This window comes from Camelus ferus, chromosome 20 (genome assembly GCF_009834535.1).
Source record: "Camelus ferus isolate YT-003-E chromosome 20, BCGSAC_Cfer_1.0, whole genome shotgun sequence".
Lineage (NCBI taxonomy): Eukaryota > Metazoa > Chordata > Mammalia > Artiodactyla > Camelidae > Camelus > Camelus ferus.
Window position 1 is genome coordinate 35,158,540 of NC_045715.1, and position 22,416 is coordinate 35,180,955.

Here is a 22,416-nt window from a genome sequence, read left to right on the forward strand (position 1 = left end):
CTTACTGTGTACTTCATCTAACCCTAGTGATAACTGTATGAAGTGTCTATGATTATTGTTTCCACTTTGCAAAGAAGGAACCTGAAGCACAGAAATGTTAACTCACGTACCAAGGGCTTTGAGCGGTGGGGCTGGGCCTCAGACTCAGGATGGGCTCACTTCCAAGCCCACGCTTGGAACCCACAAGTCAAAGTGCCTCTCCTTTTCTCTGCCAACATGGTGACGAAATTAATGGCCCTCAGTCTTTCCATAAGATCTAAAAAGAAAACAGTAATAACTAGGGCTTTTAAACAACTCTGTTTCTTGTGTAAGTTTTCACAAGTATGTCTTGTAGTCAGTCTTCTCTTAGGATAGACCAGTATAAACCAGTATGTCCCAGGCAAACGGTTTAACTACATCACTCTTCTGTGTCTCCATGTTACAGCGAGGCTAACAGTTCTCGCCTCTTTCCCACTTCACATAAAATTATGAAGTTTAGTGATAGGATGTCATCGCATGCACTTTGAGCTTCTTGGAAAAGCAATTCTGTGTAAACCCACAGGAGAAGTCATAGAAAAGCAGTGTCAATGTGGTATGAATGCAACATAAAATGGACCAAATTAACTCCTTAGAGATTGGGGCAAAAATAGCTCCTCATCTTACATATCTATTTTTCCTGTCATGTTGCATATGCCTGTTCCTTGGCTTTCAAGAGCAATCTGAAAGGGCAATGTGTCTGATAAAATGTTGATTGGAGTAAGAGTTTAGCAATCTTCTTTTAGAGGCAGTACTGCAATAGCCAAGATCTTGCCTGTTTCCAGCTTTTGGAAAAGCCACAAGTCAAAATTTTGTTGCCATAGACTTAATAAGAAACAACCGAACAACCCAATCCAAAGATGGGCAAAAGACCTAAACAAGCAATTCTCCAAGGAAGACATACAAATGATCAATAGGCACATGAAAAAATGCTCAATATCACTAATTATCAGAGAAATGCAAATCAAAACTACAATCAGGTATCACCTCACACCAGTCAGAATGGCCATCATTCAAAAATCCACAAATGACAAATGCTGGAGAGGCTATGGAGAAAGGGGAACCCTCCTACACTGCTGGTGGGAATGCAGTTTGGTGCAGCCACTATGGAAAACAGTGTGGAGATTCCTCAAAAGATTAGGAATAGACTTACCGTATGACCCAGGAATTCTGCTCCTGGGCTTATATCCAGAAAGAGCCCTACTTCAGGATGACACCTGCACCCCAATGTTCATAGCAGCACTATCTACAATAGCCAAGACATGGAAACAGCCTAAATGTCCATCAACGGATGACTGGATAAAGAAGAAGTGGTGTATTTATACAATGGAGTACTATTCAGCCATAAAAACCGACATTACGCCATTTGCAGCAACATGGATGCTCCTGAAGAATGTCATTCTAAGTGAAGTAAGCCAGAAAGAGAAAGAAAAATACCATATGAGATCGCTCATATGTGGAATCTAAAAAACAAAAACAAAAAAAAAACAAAGCATAAATACAAAACAGAAATAGACTCATAGACATAGAATACAAACTTGTGGTTGTCAAGGGGGCAGAGGGTGGGAAGGGATAGACAGGATTTCAAAATTGTAGAATACATAAACAAGATTATACTGTATAGCACAGGGAAATATACACAAGATCTTGTGGTAGCTCACAGAGAAAAAAATGTGACAATGAATATATATATGTTCATGTATAACTGAAAAATTGTGCTCTACACTGGAATTTGACACAACATTGTAAAATGATTATAAATCAATAAAAAATGTTAAAAAAATTTTTGTTGCCATGTGAGAGTGTTGCATGGATGGAATTTAACTCTGAATTTCCATATACTAAAGGCCATTCTAACTGCCCTTTGTGGATACAAATTAATCAATAGCCAATCTAAAAAGGAAATGGGAAATTTTATTCAAGCCAACCTGAGGATATAACCTGAGAGGCAGTCTCTTAGAGAGCTCAAAGAGATAAAGGGAGGCCATATACATGATTTTGAAGAAGGGGGTACATGCAAACAAGCACACATCTTGGGAGGAGGTTATTGCTGTTTGTAAGGAACAGGTATCTCAGTTAATGGTTTCAGTCCTTTTCTAAGTGTGGAAAAATGTAAGAAACAGGATTCATAAAATTTTCTTCTGAAAACATCTCACCACCTGAGGGCCGGTTATGACAGTTTTCCCAGAGCACAGAATGCCTCATCCTGATCTTCGCCCTGAATTCCTTTCAGGGTGTGCTGTGTAGGGTCAGCGACTGCAGGGGCTGAAGACTGGATTCCTGGAAAAATAGAGGGTGGGCAGTGCTCTTTGTCTGATAGTCCCCTCCCTTTTGGTCTTAATTGCTACTAAGGTTTGGGAGGCATTTTGTGACCACTCTGTCCCACAGTGCAAGGAACGCTCGTTCCCAGGTCAGGGGGGGACTTGGTTGACAGGCCACTCCATGTGCTGTTACTGGACTAGGCTCTGGTAACAGTAGCCAAAAGCCTCTGGACCGCCTGTCTGACTAGCCTGCTATGGTCCAGGAAATGGTTCTGTCTTGTTGCTTCTTCCCATATCTAGAGCTACACTATTACAATCATTTGTCTTATCCAAGTATATATTTGATCAATTTTTTCAAGTCACCCAGTCATCATTCATTTTATCAGGGTCTTAGTCACACACTTGGTAATGCAGAAAACAAATCTTATAAAATAGACAGAATACAAAAAATATATCTAGTAGCATCAATCAGGTCCGAAGTAAACATTTAAGTGGAGAGCTTCCATTAGGTGTGGCCCAGTATCTCCCCAGGTCGTCTGACCAGTCTGTTCTGCATTAATCACTATCTCCAAGGGAAATGATATACTGGCCTGTACATAAAGCTCACTGAAGATGTCTGCAGGTACAAGGTGAGTGGTGGGTCACATCATCAGTGACCCCTTAAGGATTGAGAAAGGAATGTTATCTCCTAAGGAGTTAATGGCTGGCATCAGAAAACAATTGATTTTTATGGTTGAGCAGGTATTTCTGCCACTGGGGGGGTCTGGTTCACGCACAGAGCAGATGCACAGTGCACAGCAGAGGGGAGGGAGGAGGGGAAAGGACAGAGAAAAAATTTCACGTCTAAATTTTTCTTGCCTTGCCTCAAAATGCGAACTTTATGCTATCCCCCTTATGAAAGATCCAAGAGCCTTTTATAATGATTTGAAAATAGTAAAATCACTCTCTTTTTCCACAGTTACCAAAGTATCACTTCTGCTGCCCAAACTGAAGTGGGCCATCACCTCAGAGTAGGAAGTGGAGGAAGCCAGTATGAGAGCCAAGCAGTTTTAAAAGGCATGAAGGATGTGAAAGCACTTAACACTACTGAACTGGGCATTTTAAAAAATGGTCACAGTGGTAAATTTTATATAACACATATTTTACCACAGCTAAAAAAGATCTAAAGATTAAGATGGGAAATTTTATGTTGTACATATTTAGCCACTTGTTTTTTTCCCTCAAAGGAAATTCTATTTTTTAAATTATTTTTTAGTTTGATCTCAATTTTTAAAATTGAAATATAGTTGATTTACAATATTACATTAGTTTCAGGTGTACAGCATCGTGATTCAGTATTTTTGTAGATGTTTCTCTATTATAGGTATTATAAGATAATGGCTCTGGCTCCCTGTGCTATATAGTGTATCCTTACTGCTTCTCTATTTTGTACTTAGTAGTTTGTATCTCTTCATCCCGTACCCCTATCTTGCCCCTCCCCCCTTCTCTCTTCCCTTTGGTTACAGTAAGTTTGTTTTCTATATCTGTGAGTTTGTTCTTATTTTGCATGTACATTCATTTGTATTAATTTTTAGATTCCACATGTAAGTGATATCACACAATATTTGTCTTTCTCTGTCTGACTTATTTCAGTAAGCTTAATATTCTCTAAGTCCATCCATGTTGCTGCAGATGGCAGAATTTCATTCTTTTTTGTGGCTGAGTAATATTCCATTGTATCCTACATCTCCTCAATCCAATCTCTGTTGATGGGCCCTTGGCTTGCTTTCGTGTGTTGCTATTGCAAATAGTGCTGCTATGAACATTGGGGTGCATGTGTCTTTTCAAATTAGTGTTTTCATTTTTTCCAGATACATATCCAGGAGTGGGATTGCTGGATCATATAGTAGTTCTATTTTTAGATTTTTTGGGGGAAACCTCCATACTGTTTTCCATAGTGGCTGCACTATTCCTACCAACAGTGTAGGAGGGTTCGCTTTTCTCCACATCCTCATCAACATTTGTCATTTGTAGAATTTTTGATGATGGTCATTCTGATAGGTATAAGGTGCTATTTCATTGTGGTTTCTACTTGCATTTCTCTAATAATTAGTGATATTAGCATCTTTTTATGTGCCTGTTAGCCATCTGCATGTCTTCTTTGGAAAATTTTCTATTCAGGTCTTCTGCCCATTTTTCAATTGGGTTGCTTGTTTTTTTGATATTGAGTTATATATAAACTGTTTGTATATTTTGGATTTTAACCTCTTGTTAGTCACATCATTTGCAAATATTTTTTCCCATTCTGTAGGTTTTCTTTTCATCTTGTCAGTGGTTCTGCTGCACAAAAAGCTTTTATGTTTAATTAGGTCCCACTTGCTTATTTTTGCTTTTATTTCTTTTGCCTTAGGAGACGGATCCAAAAAAAATATTGCTACAATTTATGTCAAACAGTGTTGTGCCCTTGTTCTCTTCTAGGAGTTTTATCCTTTCTGGTCTTACCTCTAGGTCTTTAAACCATTTTGAGTTTATTTTTGTATATTTTGTGAGAGAAAGTTCTAATCTCATTGTTTTACATGAGGCTGTCCAGTTTTCTCAGTAGTACTTGCTGAAGAGACTGTCTTTAAAGGAGAAGTAACAACTGTTACCACAATCATACAAAAAATCACAAAAGAAACTATGAACAGTTATATGCCAACAAATTGGACAACCTAGAAGAAATGGACAAATTTCTGGAAACATACAGGCTGCCAAGACTGAGTCAAGAAGAAACAGACAATTTGAACAGACTGATCACTAGAAGTAAAATTGAACTTGTAATTTAAAAAACTTCCAGCAAACAAAAATCCAGGACCAGACAGCTTCACAGGGGAATTCTATCAAATACATGAAAAAGAAGTAATGCCTAGCCTTCTCAAACTATTCCAAAACGTAGAGGAATGAACACCCCCAAATTCATTCTATAAGGCCACCTTACCCTAATACCACAGCCAGACAAAGATGTACAAGGAAAAAAAAAAAGAAAAGAAAATTACTGGCCAATATCTTTGATGAATATAGATGCAGAAATCCTCAACAAAATATTAGCAAACTGAATCCAACAAGATGTAAAAAGGATTGTACAATATGAACAGATGGGATTTATTTCAGGGTCACAAGGATGGTTCAACATTCACAAATCAATCAATGTGATATACGACTTTAACAAAAGGAAGGATAAATCACATTATCATCTCAATAGATGCAGAATAAGAATTTGACAAAATTTAACATCCGTTCATGATAAAAACTCCATTGAAATGGGTAGAGAGGGAACATAACTCAACATTAAGACTATTTATGACAAACCTACAACAAACAATACTCAGCGGTGAAAAGCTGAAAGCTTTCTCCCTAAATTCAGGAACAAGACAAGGATGCTCTCTCTCCCCACTTCTATTTGACACTGGAAGTCCTAGCCACAACAATCAGACGAGAAAAATAGATAAAAGGTATCCAGACTGGAAGGGAAGAGGTGAAAGTGTCACTATTTGCAGATGGCATGATACGGAAAACCCTAAAGTCTTCACCCCAAAACAGTTAGAACTAATAAATGAATTCAGCAAGGTTGCAGGATAGCATACAGAAATCTGTTGGGTTTCTATACACTAATATTGAAATATCGGAAAGAGAAAGTAAAAAAAAAAAAATCCCATTTAAAATTGCATCAAAAAGAATAAAATGCCTAGAAATAAACTTAACCAAGGAGGTGAAAGACCTATACTCTGAAAACTATAAAACATTGATGAAGGAAACTGAAGGTGATACAGGGAAATGGAAGGATATCCATTGGGTTGGAAGAATTAATATTGTTAAATGGCCATACTCCCCAAAGCAATCTACAGATTTAATGCAATCCTAATCAAAATACCCACGACAGTTTTTACAGAACTAAAACAAATAATCCTCAAGTTTACATGGAACCACAAAAGACCCTGAGCTGCCAAAGCAAGGCTGAGAAAAAAAGAATAAAGCTGGAGGTTTAATCCTCCCAGACTTTAGCTACAAAGCTATACTAATTCAAACAGTTTGGTATTGGCACAAAAACAGACACATAGATAAATGGAACAGAGTAGACAGCCCAGAAATAAACCCTTGCACCTGTGGTCAAAAATATAGGACAAAAGAAGCAAGAATACACAATGGAGAAAAGATAGCCTCTTTCACCACATTAGGAAAAAAAAGGCATGAAGGATGAGAAAGCACTAGTCTTATCTAGTGGCTCTGGACAGCGCCACATAGAGGGAACCCCCCTCCCAAGGTAACAACACCTACCCAAGTAAAGGGCAGGAGAAGAGGAACATTTACCATTTTCTCAAGGGGGATGTTGAGAGAGTATTAAAGGGCTCTGAAGACAAGAGAACCCTTCTCCACACTCCAGGCGGAGGAACTTTCAGGGAGAAAAAACCTGCAAGAATAATTAACATGCATTTCAGACTCACGCGTCTCACCCACAGCTCACTTCAGCCGGATTGAGCCCCATGCTGATCTGTAATTGTGGTTCTAGAGTGACAGAGACAGGAAGTAGGGACCCCTCCATCAGCTCCGCTGTACATTTATGATCTCTGGTCAAAAAATAAATACATGTCAATATTGAGGGCTCAAGCTTCTGTGACTGAGGGAAGATTCCCTGATATCTTTGCGGTGAAGCAGAGATGGAGACGGCATGTCTGCCGAAGACCTCCTGTGACATTTCCACCAGTGTCTGTGCACCCCTGACCCACGATTCTGTGGAAAGAGCAGTGGCTCTGAAGACCGAGACCCTGACTCTTTCCTAGTCCCGACTTTGCTCCAAACCTGCTGTTTAACTGCTCAGAGTCTAAATGTCTTCCTTTATGGAATTCAAATAACCCCCTCTGGGTTCCCTACTGTCTTTGCTTTATGATGTTTTGCTGAAGATAAACAAAATAATGGATTTTAAAATGTTTTGAAAAGCAAAAACGTGGTACAAATGTGAGGCGATGCTCAGCGTGTCGCTCAGGTAGGGTGGTGTGATAGGAAAGTGCCAGGTTTCAGCAGACCAGAGTCAGGCCTTTCTGTCTCAGCAGAGCAATGAAATGAATTACATGAAGCTCTTAACAGCCGCCCTGGTGCAGGCCATCTCCCCAGGATCTGATGAGTTTCTCTGTCTCTGTCTCTGTCTCTGTCTCTGTCTCTGTCTCTCTCCCTTTCCCCCCTCTCTCTCTCTTTTCCCCAGACAATGAAGACTGTTTTTTAACAGCAAAGCCAATTTGATTTGTTAATTGATGCTCCTGTATCTTAAGCCTGTTTTTCTTATGGTAAAATATAGGGGAGAACAAGCCTGGGACCAAATGTGGATTTACTCTCCAGCTCCCCCTTCCACGCCCCCCGTATATATCGGTCATTATATGAGACCCTCATTGTTAGAGGAGATACGGGTATAGAAGTGGCTGCTAGCCTGTCAGTGTAGGAGGTGCGTTTGCGGAGTGCCTCAGTCATGGGGGTGTCCTTCGAGGGTTTATCTCAGGGATGTGAAAGAGTGTGTCTGTCATCGCCCTCCTTAGTGTGTTATAACATGATTTCATCGGCAGAATGACCCTGAATGTGCACATTCAGGTGGTGAGAGGAGACTGGGATTGGAATCAGCTTTAAGACAAAAGATAAAGTTTGCTGTTTTTTCTCCTTCCTAAAAGACTTTGGAATGGTCCCCTGGGGTGGATTCTTGGAAAGAACAGGACAGCGGTTAGTCCTGTTAGTGTCTCTGGTTCTCTCCTCCCCTCCGGCCTTTAGCAGCCGGGAGAGGGGCTGTGCGGCCCTGACCCGGGGCTTGGAGGAAGAGGCGTCAGTCAACTTCCTCGCCGGCGGCGGCACTAGCTGCGGCGGTGGGTGCGCGGGTCTGCGCATCCCGCCCCCGGGCCGGGAAGGGGCGGAGCCGGGCGGAGCCCGTCCCCGGCTGTCCCTTCTTCCCGGCCGCTCGCCCGAGCAACGCCGGCCGCAGTCACTGCCGCCTGCTGGAAGCTGGAAGCTGGAAGCTGGAAGCCGGGATCCCGGACCAGGAGTGAGGGTTGGGCTGCGCGCACGGGCTCGGCCGCCGCTGCCGGTGAGTCCCGCCCCGGGTGGCGCGGAGCAGGGCGGGCGGTGGGCAGGACCGCGCTGTTGGGGAGCCCCCGAGCGCGAACTCGGGGATGTCAGGATCGCAACGTTGGGGAACCCAGACCCCCGGCCCTGAGGGCCGTCGCGCTGTGGAGGAATCCGAGCCCGGGGACAGGGAGTCTGTGCCCTGATGTTGGTGGGGAGTCCTGGGTCCCTGGAGGCGAGGCGGTGGGTCAGGACGGCGAAGTTGGGGCGTCCCGGAGCCCGAGCCTGGAGGACAGAAGGGTCAGGACCCTGACGTTGGGGAGCTCCAGAGGGGTGCGGAGCGAGGGGTGCCCTGTCGGCATTCTTGGGGCGCCCTCCGGAGGGCGGAGAACAGAACCCGGGAAGGGAGTGCAGAGAGAGGAAGCCCGAGGCAGGCGGGGCGGGAGGGGGGGCCCGAGGGAAGGGAGCCCCGGAAAGGGTAGGGTGGGGCGAAGCCAGTGGCTCCTCTGGGGAAGGATGGAGGGGGCTTATCCGAAAGAATGGTCGCGGGAAATGGAGTTGTGCAGAGAGCCGGAGCTGCTGGTTCTGTTCTTCCAGATGGGGGTTTGGAGGGATGGAACGCCGCGGCGCGGGTCCGAGCTGAAGAGAGAGATTGAGAGTGAGAGATGGGGGTGGGGGGAGAGGGAAGGAGGGAGGGAGAGAGAGAGAGAGGTGTGCAGGGACTCAGGAAACATCTCGGCCTAGGGGACGCAATCCCCTCGGCAGAATGGGGTCCCGACCATCTCGAGAGGGCACTCACTCAAGAGAGCAAGACCAGGCCATCCCGGACAGGGGCAGGTGGGGACCCCGCACCTAGCAAGCTCGAGGGGTGTTGGGAACTTGGGCTGGGGAATGCGAGAAGGGCTCACCTCGTTGACCTCGCGCGCGTACCGCAGCGCCCTGTGCGTCTGTGAGCCCTCAGGCACACACCCACCAAAGGGAGACCCACGGGCCGAACGGGCTCGTGGCTGCATCTTGTATATCTGAGCTAGGTTAGAAGTGATTTTGCCCAGGGATCCGATGAGAAGAGTCTGGGTTTAACAGAATAGTTCTGGAGTAAGATTTAAAAGGTACAGGTAAGCTCCACCCGTGTGTGCGTGTGTAACTCCTAATAAACATGTGTATAATTTTTAGATCCACATGTGCTGCCTGCTTCCCCTGCTCCTGTACTTGGTGAGAGGCTCTTTCTGAATAAAAACTGGAGGAAAATCAGGAAGGCGCTCGCGCTCGCACACATACGCACACGAACCGCCCACAAATGCATTGCATTCCACAGCGGAGTAAACACGAGTATTGTACAGTGTTGGATTGTTTATGTTGGTGAGGGCTCCCTTTACTGAAGTTGATACGAAGTTACCTGCATAGAAGGACGTGGACTGCCCTTGACTGAGCTCTTAGGATGTCCACAGCCTGTACCCAGCCCTGAGCGGCTGCACCCTAGTCTAGGTCACCCGGCAGGGCTCTAGGCTGCTTAGACCCTCAGTCGATGTGTATCCGAGAGTATGTCTGAAGATAAACAAAGGACCAGTGCATTGCCTGTTTTTTTTTTTTTTTCCTTTTGTTTGTCTTGAAAGCCTGGCTCCCTTTGATTAGTTAAATAATATTGACATCATATATTAACATATCCTATATGGTTAATTATGTGTGGTAATTAGTTTAATTATTTGATATAACAGCTAATTCAGGAAGACCCGGGGCCCTGGGAATCCTGTTAAGTGGATTTCTCTGGTAGAAGGTTGCTGGGCTTTGAGAGGCAGTGGGGGAGACTCCTTCCCTTTGCTATAGATACAGGTTCATCTTCTGATACACCCTGAGACTTGAGCTTCCTGGGAGGACCAAAGACTATTTTGGTAACTAGCATATGTTGCCCCCCTCCCCCTTTTCTTTCCCTTCATGAAAAAACTCTTCAATAATCATGCAAGTTAATGGAAAAGTGATCTATTCATTTCACAAGTATTATTTCAGGACAAGATTCTTTTTTTTTTCATCAGGTGGTGGTCAAGAATCTTGCATCAAAATCTGCATTATCATTATTGCAGTAGTGTATTTATCCACTTGGACAGAGAGCTAGCTGATTGTTCCAATTCTTTATCCAAATGTTAGACTAAATATGCCAGGATTTACACATTCAAATAAATGCATATTTCTCCCTTTCAGAAGCCTCATCTTGGCAAGCCGTGTACTAATTCTAGTGATGCTGTCACTGCCGAGAATAATTTTGGAACCCCTGCCTTGGAGTTGCCTTTGGAGTTGGCAGCACATTTAATGAATTGCCTCTGTGATGGCAAACCTGTCTCTGCTGGGAAACGGCCAAACACCATGTGGGGCCAACTTCGCTGGGGAATCGAAGTTGTCATAGGAAGTACGTCCATTAATGTAATGAAAGTCCTCTTGCAGGACTAGTGTCTCTAGAAGGGTCATGCAGTAAAGGGCATGTGGATGTGTTTAGGATTGTAAAGTAGTTGGTTTGAAATGCAACTTGCAGTTGGGTGTTTGTGCCCTGGTGTGTGTGTAAGAACTGGTCCTGGAGCACCATGTTACACACGATGGCCTATTGGGCTGGAGAGAAGAAGGCTTTCTTCTCCCCTTCCATTACTCTTTACCAGGCTGTTTCCATACTGTGCATTTTTACAAAACACAGAATGAACGAAAGACTTATTTTTTCACAAAAAATGTCCCCAGAAACTCACTTACCCCATGGGTCGTTAATGCCTGGTACCCGAGTTTTAAAGTAGAAAGATCTCTATAGAACCAAGAAGAGAATGATTTCCAAAAACCCATTTCAGTCTGGGGATTCCACAGCACACAGAGTGAAAAATGAACATACCCCTTTCCCATCTTTGTTTCCCTAAATTCCCATATATATATTTTCAGTTTATATAACATAAAGCTTCGTACAGCCATGGCTTGACTCTTGATCTAGCTGTGATCTTCACAAGCAATTTCATCTCTTTTGGCCTCTGTTTTCTTGTCCTAAAATGAAGATAACAATGAGTAGGTAGCTCATGGGACCGTGATGAAGATTAAGTAAGATTTATGTGTGTAGAGCCTGAGACCAGTGCCTTGTACATTATCAGCGCTCCATAGAGTCTAGCTGCTTTTGTTATTAATAGTGCTCATTGATAGTTTTATATTAAAATTCCTTTGAAGCCATGTAGAAATCGATCCTTTCCAAGTAGTCATCATATTCCTTTTGGCTGGACTTTGCAAATGAATGTATCAATAGGAACACTTTGTATTTACTTCGTGTTTACTTTGTTTTTACTCTCCTCACTTTTTCCCGAGTTCATGTATCCGGAGGGCTGGACTGTGGGTTTCTCCTTGCGGCAGTGGCGGGAGGGGAGATTACGAACTGTGGGGACCAGAGTCATGGCAGGAAAGGCATTTAGAAAGTTTGTTCCACTCTTTGACCGCGTATTAAATGAAAGGAGTGCAGCCGAAACTGTAACCAAAGGAGGCATTATGCTTCCAGAAAAATCTCAAGGAAAAGTATTGCAGGCAACAGTAGTTGCTGCTGGATCGGGCTCTAAAGGAAAGGGTGGAGGGATTCAGCCAGTGAGTGTGAAAGTTGGAGATAAAGTACTTCTCCCAGAATATGGAGGCACTAAAGTAGTTCTAGATGACAAGGAGTATAAGGATTATTTCTTATTTAGAGATGGCGACATTCTTGGAAAATACATAGACTGAAATGTCACTATTGAAATGGTATCACGTGAAGCTGCCCATTCCACTAAAGTTCTGAAATCTTTTCATCATGTAAATAATTTCCACCTCTCTTTTATAATAAACTAATGATATCCAAACTAATGACATCCAGTGTCTCTAAAATTTAGTTTCACTGCACTGATAGAAACATTTCCAAATGAAAATATATAAATGAAAAAAAAAAAAAAAGAAAAGAGTGACCTTGAAAGCAATTGTAGGTAGCTACTTTATTTTGAATTCAGGTATTTTTTAAAACAAGCAATACTGCTTGGATTGGGTTTTAGGTATAGCGGTTTGGTAAAAAGCTGGAGAAAAATTGTTTAAAAGCTTCTCCTATAATTTTTTCCCTTGATCCAATAAAATATTATTCTAACAAAATAGCTGCAGTTCTCTTGGCATATACTGAAAGGCATGATTCTGGGGAACATTTGTTTCAGTTATACTGGAGTTTTGTTCTGCTGTGTTTTTTCGATGATAGGGAGGAAGAACCTGGCATGAAATTCTCAGCGCTTCTATAAATACTGACATTAATTTTTGTGCAGATGTGTGAATTTTATTTAAAATATTTATGTATAAATTAGGAAGATGCAAAAATGAATTTTATCTGATTTTTAATCAAATGGTTAGGAGTTACTGTGAAATAGATATTTCATGAAATGTTCCACCTTTAGTGAGAGTTCTGTCTGTTTCAGGGAAGTATGTGTAGGAAACAGAGGTACCAGAAACAGACTTCATCCTGCAGAAGTTCACATCACGTGCTCTCTTCAGACAATGCATTAGCAAGACATTCTTCCTTCTAACGGCTTATGGGGCTAAGGCTTAATGTGGATTTCACTCCATGTTCTTTTCCCTTTATTTCTTGGAGAAGGCTAAATATATCGATCTCTCAATAGTGTTCATATTTTTGATGTGGAATAACTCTGGATTAGATTCTGCTGTGCATTCAGAGGCCATAAAAGGAGAAAAGGGCTCTAAAAATACTTATCGGATTTTTAAACTGCTATAGAGTCTGCCCTCCCTGTGGGACTGGCGGGGGAGCTGCATCCTCCGATTCAACCGACTGTAGATCAAAATGTCCACACAAATTTAATCAATAGTCAGTCTAGGAAAGAAATGGAAAATTTTATTTGAGCCAACCTGAGGATTATAACCTGGGAGACAGTCTCTCAGAGAGCTCGGAGGACTGTTCCAAAGAGGTAAGGGGGAGGCCAGGTGCAGGATTTGGGAGCGGGGGTACATGCAAAAAAGCACACATCTTGGGAGGAGGTTACTGCTGTTTGCAAGAAACAGGTATTTCAGTTAATGGTTTTAGTGCTTTTCTAAGTGTGGAAAGACACAAGAAACTGGATTTATAAAATTTTTTTCTGAAACATCTAACCACCTGAGGGCCGGTTCTGACAGTTTTCCCAGAGCACAGAATGCCTCATCCTGATCTTTGCCCTGAATTCCTTTCATGGTGTGCTGTGTAGGGTCAGTGACTGCAGGGGCTGAAATCCAGAAGACTGGATTCTTGTACAAATGGGTGGTGGGCAGTGCTCTTTGTCTGATAGTCCCCTCCCTTTTGGTCTTAATTGCTACTAAGGTTTGGGAGGCATTTTGTGACCACTCTGTCCCACAGTGCAAGGAACGCTCGTTCCCAGGTCAGGGGAGGATTTGGTTGACAGGCCACTCCATGTGCTGTTACTGGACTAGGCTCTGGTAACAGTAGCCAAAAGCCTCTGGACCGCCTGTCTGACTAGCCTGTTATGGTCCAGGAAATGGTTCTGTCTTGTTGCTTCTTCCCATATCTAGAGTTACACTATTACAATCATTTATCTTATCCAGCTATATATTTGATCAATCTTTTCAAGTCACCCAGTCATCATTCATTTTATCAGAGGCTCAGTCATACACTTGGTAATGCAGGGAACAAATCTTGTAAAATAGGCAGAATACAAGTAATATATCTAGTAACATCAATAAGGTCACAAGTAAGTTTTCTTTTTTTTTTTAACAAAGGTTGAAATCTATTTTATAAGTAAGTATTTAAGGGAAGAGCTTCCATTAGGTGTGGCCCAGTATCTCCCCAGGTCGTCTGACCAGTCGATTCTGCATCAGTCACTGTCTTTAAGGAGAGTAATATGTTGGTCTGTACGTAAAGCTCACCAAAGATGTCTGCAGGTACAAGGTGAGTGGCAGGTCTCCGTTGTGACCCCTTAGACAACAGACGAAGGAATGTTATCTTCTAAGGAGTTACACGGCTGGCGTCAGAAGACAAACAATTGATCTCTGTGTTTGAGCAGGTACTTCTGCCATTGGTGGGGGGGTCTGGTTAACGCACAGAGCAGATGCACAGTGCACAGCAGAGGGGAGGGAGGAGGCCAAAGGGCAGAGGAAATTTTCTGTTTAAATTTTCCTTGCCTTGCCTTAAAATGTGAATTGAAACAAACATCAGAAAATATTTGGGAAGAGAAAATTCCAGAAAGTTCCAAGAAACAAAACTTGAATTTGTCATACGCCAGCAACTATTTACATAGCATTTACTTTACATATATTTACATTGTATTTGCAGCTATTTACATAATATTTACATTGTATTAGGTATTATGAGTAATCTAGAGGTGTTTTAAAGTATATGGGAGGATGTGGGTTGGCTATACTCCAACACTGTGCATAAGGGACTTGAGCGTCTGTAGATTTTGGTACCCAAGGGGATCTGGGCACCAGTCCTCCGCAGATTCTGAGGGACCACTGCAGAACTGTAGGATCAGGTGCTAGTACTGTCATACCATACTTTCCCGGAGTGTTCCAATTATCACCTCCATGGTCGCGTTTGGCTCTTGCTCTGTTACTCTTCTGAATGGTGAGTTACGTACTTGTAAAGTACCAGGAAACAATACAGCATGGTGGTTTACACTAGAACAGTGCTTCTTAATAAGGAGTAGGGGCAGTGATTTTGCACCGCCTGCCCCAGGACATTTGACAATGTCTGATTTTTACAGCTGGAACGAATGTTACTGGCATCTAATGCGTAGGGGACAGAGATGCTGCTAGGTATCGTATCATGCACAGGACAGACCCTCACAACCAAGAATTATCCAGCCCCAAATGTCAATAGTGCTGAGAGACCCTGAAATAGAGCAGGGGATCTGGAGTGGGGACCAACTTGTATGAGCATCTTGGCACGACCCTGCGTGAGGTCCTTAACCTGATTGTCTATAAAAGGCATGTTGGAAACGATGTTATGGAATTAGATGAGACAGTGTATGCACAGAGCTTATACACAGAAGGTGCCCAGTAAGTGGCAACTCTTAGTATTGTGTCTGGTCAGTAAACCCAGGGACTATGCTTCAGACAGGCAGCTTTGGCTTTTTAACCCATTGTGTCCAGGACCAATCCAGGTTTCTAGATCCCATCCACGTGTCTGAGAGTAGGACACAGACTCAGGGCCTCCAGTGTCTGGGGTTCCTGCTGCATTCTGGCTCAGGTTCTGACCTGGTCCTGCTGACAGCCAGTGTAGGCTACAGAAAACGCCAGCCAGGTGAACAGGACACCCTCTCTTGGGGAGGACAAAGTGAGCTGAGGATGGAGAAGCTTTCTGTCTCCTCCCGGCCACCCCTGGAAGGAGGAGGAGGCCAGGTGGGGAAGCCCCCGCTGACTGAGCTTGTCTTCCAGGCTCTACTCGGACCCCTGTCTGTGTAGGGTCAAAACTTCCTCTGCTGTGTGAGCAGACCGCGGGGTCTGGCAGTTTCTCTATACTCTTCCTTAGTTCCGCCTCCTCAAGCAAAAAGTTCTTGGAGGAGGTCCCTTCACTTTGAACAGAATACTCCAAATCCACTGCAGTTTTTGCTCTGCACAGGGCTCCCTGGCCATCTGGGGGAGGAGGGAGGCTGTCCATAAGCCCAGGCTCCACTTTGACCTTCCTGCTTTTCCCATGTGTTCCTAGTGCGCCCGGAGCCACAGGAGCGAGTGGTCCACTTGGAGTATGCAGGAAGCCTCAGCGGGTAGGGTTGGGGCAACGTGCCGGAGTGTTTGGCAGACTGGGATGTAAATAATGCAATGGTTTTTCAGCTGTGAGCTAGAAGCCATCAGTTCTGTGGTTCTCAGTCCTGGCTGGACAATAGAATCAGCCTGGGGCTTTCTAAGAATACAGATGTCCGGGCCCCAGTCCAAACCATTGATTCAGAATCTTGGTGGGCGGGGCCTGGGCATCAGATTTTTGAAAAATGCTTCTCAGATGGTTCTGATGCCCAGTGAGAGTGGAGGGTCAGAACCATGCCTTGTGAAATTAATGATGTTCATTTAAAAAAGAAGGAAAAGAAGAAGGAGAAGAAGAGAAAAAGAAAGAAAAGAAAAAAGAAGAGAACCTAGTTGAAAATATCAGAGTAACAATAAATATTGTTTTCTTAAGCTCTAGTTTTAGTGTTGAAAGTATGCCTGCTTGTGATGGAAAGTATGTTCCTTCTAATGGGTTGCAGCCCAAAAAGTTGAAAAGATTCATTTTAGAGTCTTAGAGATATTTAATTAATATTGACAAATCTACATCTTTCAATACTTCTGTGCACGCGTTGCTGGGCAGTTTTCAAAGCAGTTTTACATACCTCGTCAAATACGATTTTTGCAGTCCCCTGATGAGGTGTGGAGAGCAGATATTACCATATTGACTTTTTTTAACAGATGAAGGAAACTTAGAGCTGGAGAGGATAAGAAATTTGTCAAAGTCACAGTGAGAACATGGCAAAACAGGGACTCAAACACAGGGCTTCTGATGACTGCTACGGGGCCCCGCCCATCACGTCTTTCTGTCCCTTCGGATGCAGCTGGAGCATGAGCAGGATGAGGCTTCAGCATCCTCAAAATAGTAACTAGCACCTCCTGGTGTCAGGAAACGTACAGCTGATCGTTGAGCAACTTGGGGGTTAGGGGCACCAACCTCTGTGCTGTCGAAAATCTGTGTATAACTTCAGTGGGCCCTCGATTCCACATCCTCAGATTCAAAGAGCTGCGGATCGTGTAGAACTATAGTATGTATTTATTGAAAGAATTCAACCAGCTGCAATCATGTCATTCTGAACCCTGTATTTATTGAAAAAATTCAGCTGACCGCGGATTGTGTAGTACTATCGTATGTACTTATGGAAAAATGTCTGCGTAGAAGTGGACCCATGCAGTTCACACCCTTGTTGTTTAAAGGTCAGCTGTATTTACATCACCTCATTTACGTCTCAGAACAACCCTCTGAGATGGGTACTGTTATCGGCCCCATTTCACAGATGAGCAAACTGAGGAGCAGAGAGGTTGTGTCTTGCCCAAGGAGCAGAGCTGGGCTCAGACATTAGGCCAGATTCTTTATTTGTGCTTTCTGTTGCTCCAGTACTAGTTTGATGGGTTTCTGCAGCCTCTAGACGCCTGTCTCTAGCGGCAGTTGAAGTAGCAGGGAGATGGCCACAAGTCCTAGCCTGCTCAGGCTGCCATGACAAAATACCATAAACTGGGGGGCTTCAACAACGGAGATCTATTTCTCACGTTTCTGGAGACGAGGAAGTCGAAGATGAAGGTGCTGATAGTTTCAGTTCCTGGAGAGGCCCTCTTCCTAGTTTGAGGATGTCCACCTTCTTGCTGTGTGCCGTGTCCTCTTGTGGCAGAAACAGAGAGGAACAGAGAGAGATCGCCCTCTCTCTCTCTCTCTCTCTTCCTCTTCTTATAAGGGCATTAATCCCATGATGGGGACCCCCTTCTCCAATGACCACATCTAAACTAATTACTTCCCCAGGGTCCCACATCCAAACACTACCACGTTGGAGGTCAGGACATCAACATAAGAACTGGGGGGTGGAGGGAACAACACATTCAGTCCATAAAGCCCTAGTACTGGTAGGTCCCCTCAACTTTTCTGTGTGTGTGGTGAGAACCTTTCCCCACCAGTGATTAAGGGAGGAACGTCTGCTCTGCTGCCCAGACCTACTTTATGGAACCTTATCCAGGCTGTTTGGGATATTTAGCGCCATGAATTGCTGAAATTCATGGGTGGCTGGGGAGCCTCAGCTGAGAAGGCACCTGAAGACCAACCCTGTGGAGTGAGGTGTGATGGACTTCTCAGTGGTCTGGGAAGCAGAGGATATCTTGTGTGTTCATTCAGTTATTCATTCACTCATTCATCAATATTAAGGGCTTACCAGTGTCAGGGTCTGTGCTAAACATGGCGTAGAGATAGACTGTGCAGTCCCCGCCCTTGTGGAGGTTACAGTTTGGAGGAGAGTTAGTAGGGAGGCTTCTCCGCTTCAGAGGTAGGTGGGGAAGGGATTCCTCAGGGCTGAAGCAGAGCTCAGGTCACGTGTGAATGGAAAGTGCTGGCGGGTTTTACTCAGGAGCTCAGAGTGGCAGAATAAGACTTCACGCTATCCCACGTGACATTCAGAACATCCCCAAATATGGGGACCTGCCCTGTGCTGGAAGTCACCTGGGCTGGATGATCCAGTTGAGTTCAGCCTGGGGCTTAGTGAAGCCTTTTGTCCTCGGCGTGTCTGGGAGGGTACAAGATTCTAAGCCCGTCTAAGTAGCTGGTAAACTGTCCCTATTCTCTTCTGTGAGGAGGACCCCATTCTATAGCAGAGATGTTTGTTGAATGAATGAATGAATAATGATAATTAGGATGAATGTTATATATAATAGAGGTAATGGGAGATGTCAGAATTTCGTGACACCCAGAGAAGAACCAAGCTCTCCCCTCTTCTGGGCTGAGCTGGTTCCTGAAGGAGATCAGAGCTAGGGTTATTGATTTAAGAGGATTTTTTTGTTGGTCTTGAGGCAGTGACATTTATCTGCCAAGGGTGATGTAGTCCAAGATTAAGAAAAGCAAAGAAGAAAAAAAAATTCCCTGTTAAGGAATAGAGAGTTTGTTGCCTTCCCCCAGTAGCTTGGAACTATGTATTTGCTGTGTTCTTACCACCTGCTCTTCGGAGTCTAAGAGAATTACCCAAGGGGTTCAATATAAGTCTACAGTCTGGACACTGGAGGAGGGCTACCCTTCCCCAAACCAGTGGAAGATGGAATTAAAGCACCCATACTCTGCTGAGCATTGCCTATAGCTCACACTTTCGTGAAAAACGGAATTACGTTGGTGAAAACTATCTTCTCACTTCCGTTTTAGAGTCAAATCGGTTGTATAAAATATGGAAGAAAAAGGAGCATGATGTCAAATCAACGTTGAGTGTAGTGGCTCTTGAATTAGAAACTTTATATTCTCCATGGTGTATTTAATTCTGTCCAAAGAATTCATTCCAAGAGTCCCATTTAGCTTTTCTGTTCCTGCCCTTTAGCAAGACAAAGGTATTCGTACTGTCTCTTGAGTTGCTAGGAACGCTGAGCACTTTAGAAAGTGACATCCGTTGCAGGCACGGACTGACGCTGGGGCTGGCATCGGCTGCAGTGCTAGAATGTCACACAGACAGACAGGTTCAGGCAAAGTGCCAAGAATTTCATTGAAACTGGGCAGTGCTGCAGGCAGATAGAAACGGAGTCATCAAGTGTCAGCGTGGTGAAGAGGTTCAGGTTAATTCCCGAAGTGCTGCAGGTGTTCTTGGGCTGCATGGCTTTTGTTTTTTTTTTCCCCCTCTCTCTTTAAAACACCCTAGATGATGACTTGTCATTTATAGCTTATATCCCAGAAAGCAATGCCACCTTCTGAGTTGCCGGTGTCAATTCGCAGGGTCCCTACCTATTTTCTGTCTCATCTGGAATGTTAATATTTTAGATCTTTGCAGTTGGAGAGTCACTCTGGCAGGGGAGTGCTTGGGAGGAAGCAGGAGGAAAAGGAAATAGATGTTCTTGGGGTGCACACGGAATCATGCCAGAGTGGCAGAAGGGGGGTTCAAATAGGAAATCTGTCCATCCCCCTACAGGGATTTTTTGACTACTTAATACGTGCCTAAGACTGGGCCAGCTGCTGCCCCAGAACCCACCCATGTCTCTAGCTGCTACAAAGGTGCCTCCTGGATCTTGAAACAATGCCATCAAGACCCTCTCTGATCAGTGACCGACTGCATTAACTGAGCACCTGCTGTGTGCCAGTGGTTTCACCTGCCTTATCCTTGCTCTCAAACTTTCTACAGCAGAACATTTCAGACGGACAAAGCTGGACAGAATGGTAATAATAAACCTCCACACACCCATCCCCCAGCTTCAACAGTGACCACCTCACGGCCAACTTCTTTGTACACACCTGCTGACCTCCAGACGATTTTGAAGCAAACCCCAGACATCATACCGTGATTTGTGAGTCTTTCAGAATGTATTTCTAAAAGGTGAAGGCTCAGAGGGAGATAGCTCAGTGGCAGAGCATGTGCTTAGCATGAGTGAGGTCCTGGGTTCAATCCCCAGTACCTCCATTTAAAAAGATAAATAAATAAAAGATGAAGGCTCTTCTATCGGAATTCTTTCAGGGTCATGACAGCCCTCCCAGTCAGGCAGCACAATACGCTTCCCTTATAAATGAGGACAGTGAGACACAAGGGGGTGAAGTCACCTGTCCAAGGTCATCTAGGGCAGAGTCGGGATTCAAACCCGAGCCTGTGCCATTAACCATCGCATCCTAGGAAGGCAGCCGCTAGACCTCTCAGCTGTGGCTAATCCTCCTCTGTGGAACTGGATCCAGGAAGCAGAAGAGCAAGCTCCCAGGGGCAGCACTATTGATTTCTGTGACTTCAACCACCCGACCATGGCTGTGCACAGTGTCTATTTAGGTCCACGGGGACAGAATGGCTTTGAAAGTCTTAGAATCGTCATCTCCAGGAATGCAAGGACCAGCCTGAAATATTAATGGATTCTATTTGGGCAGCAAAACCGATAAAGCAGTCAAACCCTTATTGTGCTAGTGTTTGAAATGGCAGAGAAACCCACAATGAAAAGGACTTCACAGAAGCTCTGTCTGTCATTGTTCTCTGGCTGCCGAGGGCAGGGAAAGGTTTCTTTTAAAATGAATTTTCCTTTGGTTTTCTCTCTTGGCAGAAGGAACCCTAGTCTTCCCACTGAGTCTTTTCAGTTTGTTTCTAGCACAGCTAATTGTGTTTATTTGTCTCCAGAATCACATGCCTGCCTCCTCTCCCTTGCCTTTTCTTCAGGTCTCTTGCCTGCTGTGTGCTCGGTGGCTGCCAAAAGCGTTCTCTTCACCTGGGAGCAGTTGGCTGACAACACTGAGTAGGTGTTGGGAGGCCAGCTGTCTCTCAAGAGGTCTGACCTGGCCCCTGGCATCCAAACCTACCTCCGGGGAGAGGGAGAGAGATTATATAAGCCGGCTGGGAAGGGAACCATGTCGTTCGCTTGGTGTGCACCCACTTGGTCCGCTGGTGTTAAGAACAGAGCAGAAAACACGTGAAAACTGTTGTTGGATTAATCGAGAGCTTTGCTAGTTCATGAAATTAATTCTTCCCTTTTCCTACCAAAATGAGCACGCCTTGGCTTTTCTGTTTAATACTTTCCCTTGTCTTTGGGATCATTGGCCTTTAAGTGATTCTCAAACCTCAGGTTCTTTCCCTTCCCTTCCCCAGGCATCACAGAAGCCACGTGACCACGGGAGGTTACCCAGCCTTTATCCATCTCACCTATGAAGCGCTAAGCGGTGGTCCTTGTCAGGGAGCAGGTGAGGACACGCCTAGGCATTCCACCTTGGGCTCCTTCTGGGAATGCCAGTGAAGACCTCAGCCAGTGTCTTTCAGGGAACATCTATTTTCTTTAAACCTTTGTTGTTGCAAATACTTTGAAAGAGTTTTTTTTTTTTACGATTGGTGTGACTTTGACTTTTTAAAAAGTGAAATTAAGGAAGACTCTGCAAGTCACTAACTCTTCATAGGAGAATCAGCTCAGGGATGGCAGAATACGTGGCTTTGTGGAAGGGCCCCTCCACAGTGGTGGCAGACTTGTTAATCGATCCCAGCATCATCCCTGGAGCTCGCGGGGGCCTGGAATGCCTCTCAGCGCAGGGCCCCAGGAAGCCTTTACCAATGGGGTTGCATAGACTGATGCCTACTTGCTCTTTCCTAAGAAAGTGGTCTTTAAAGCCCTTTCCTAAGAAAGTGGTCTTTAAAGCCCTTTCCACGCTGAAATCCCTTAAGCCCTTCTGCCCGCGGTCACACTAGGTCCCTTCCAGCTAGGGACCATCTCTTTTCTTTCACCAAGCATCAAATCAAAGGGAGAGGAAATGTTACCCCCAAGAGTGCTAAATCCTTTCTGGAAAGCAGATGACGGGGGAAATGTTTCCAACATTGATGGTTCATGGAGGAGTTGGAGGTCATGATCCCTTCCTTTTCAACCCATAGTAGGTTTGTAGATTGAGTCTGTAGTTTGGTTGGTGAGTCAGCGAGAC

General features: G+C 44.3%; 3 protein-coding genes across 14 annotated transcripts in view; all 3 read left to right on the plus strand.

Annotated features, from left to right (window-relative positions):
• PAQR8 (progestin and adipoQ receptor family member 8) overlaps positions 1 to 22,416 on the plus strand; it is a 101,771-nt gene that overhangs the window by 53,586 nt on the left and 25,769 nt on the right. The window contains exons 1-2 of one of the 11 annotated variants that reach the window (XM_032463270.1): positions 8,238 to 8,355; positions 21,602 to 21,693. The exons of 7 other annotated variants lie outside the window; for them this stretch is intronic. The gene's annotated coding sequence lies outside the window, so the exon portion shown is untranslated. Of the gene's footprint in view, positions 1 to 8,237; positions 8,356 to 20,399; positions 21,252 to 21,601; positions 21,694 to 22,416 lie in introns of those variants that run through there. 3 more of the 11 variants (XM_032463269.1, XM_032463266.1, XM_032463259.1) reach the window with 3 other exon arrangements.
• The window catches only part of LOC102524332 (10 kDa heat shock protein, mitochondrial-like), a 29,335-nt gene that overhangs the window by 1,220 nt on the left and 5,699 nt on the right, over positions 1 to 22,416 (plus strand). The window contains exons 2-3 of one of the 2 annotated variants that reach the window (XM_032463271.1): positions 2,249 to 2,256; positions 11,717 to 12,266. In XM_032463271.1, the coding sequence (XP_032319162.1) occupies positions 11,742 to 12,059 (318 nt within the window). In that variant the 5' untranslated portion in view covers positions 2,249 to 2,256; positions 11,717 to 11,741 and the 3' untranslated portion in view covers positions 12,060 to 12,266. Of the gene's footprint in view, positions 1 to 2,248; positions 2,257 to 8,903; positions 12,267 to 14,821; positions 14,828 to 22,416 lie in introns of those variants that run through there. The other variant, XR_004313656.1, reaches the window with a different exon arrangement.
• Positions 5,703 to 22,416, plus strand: part of EFHC1 (EF-hand domain containing 1) — a 107,827-nt gene continuing 91,113 nt past the window's right edge. Inside the window, exon 1 of the mRNA XM_032463257.1 lies at positions 5,703 to 8,355. Within this exon, the coding sequence (XP_032319148.1) occupies positions 7,957 to 8,355 (399 nt within the window). The 5' untranslated portion in view covers positions 5,703 to 7,956. The remainder of the gene's footprint in view (positions 8,356 to 22,416) is intronic.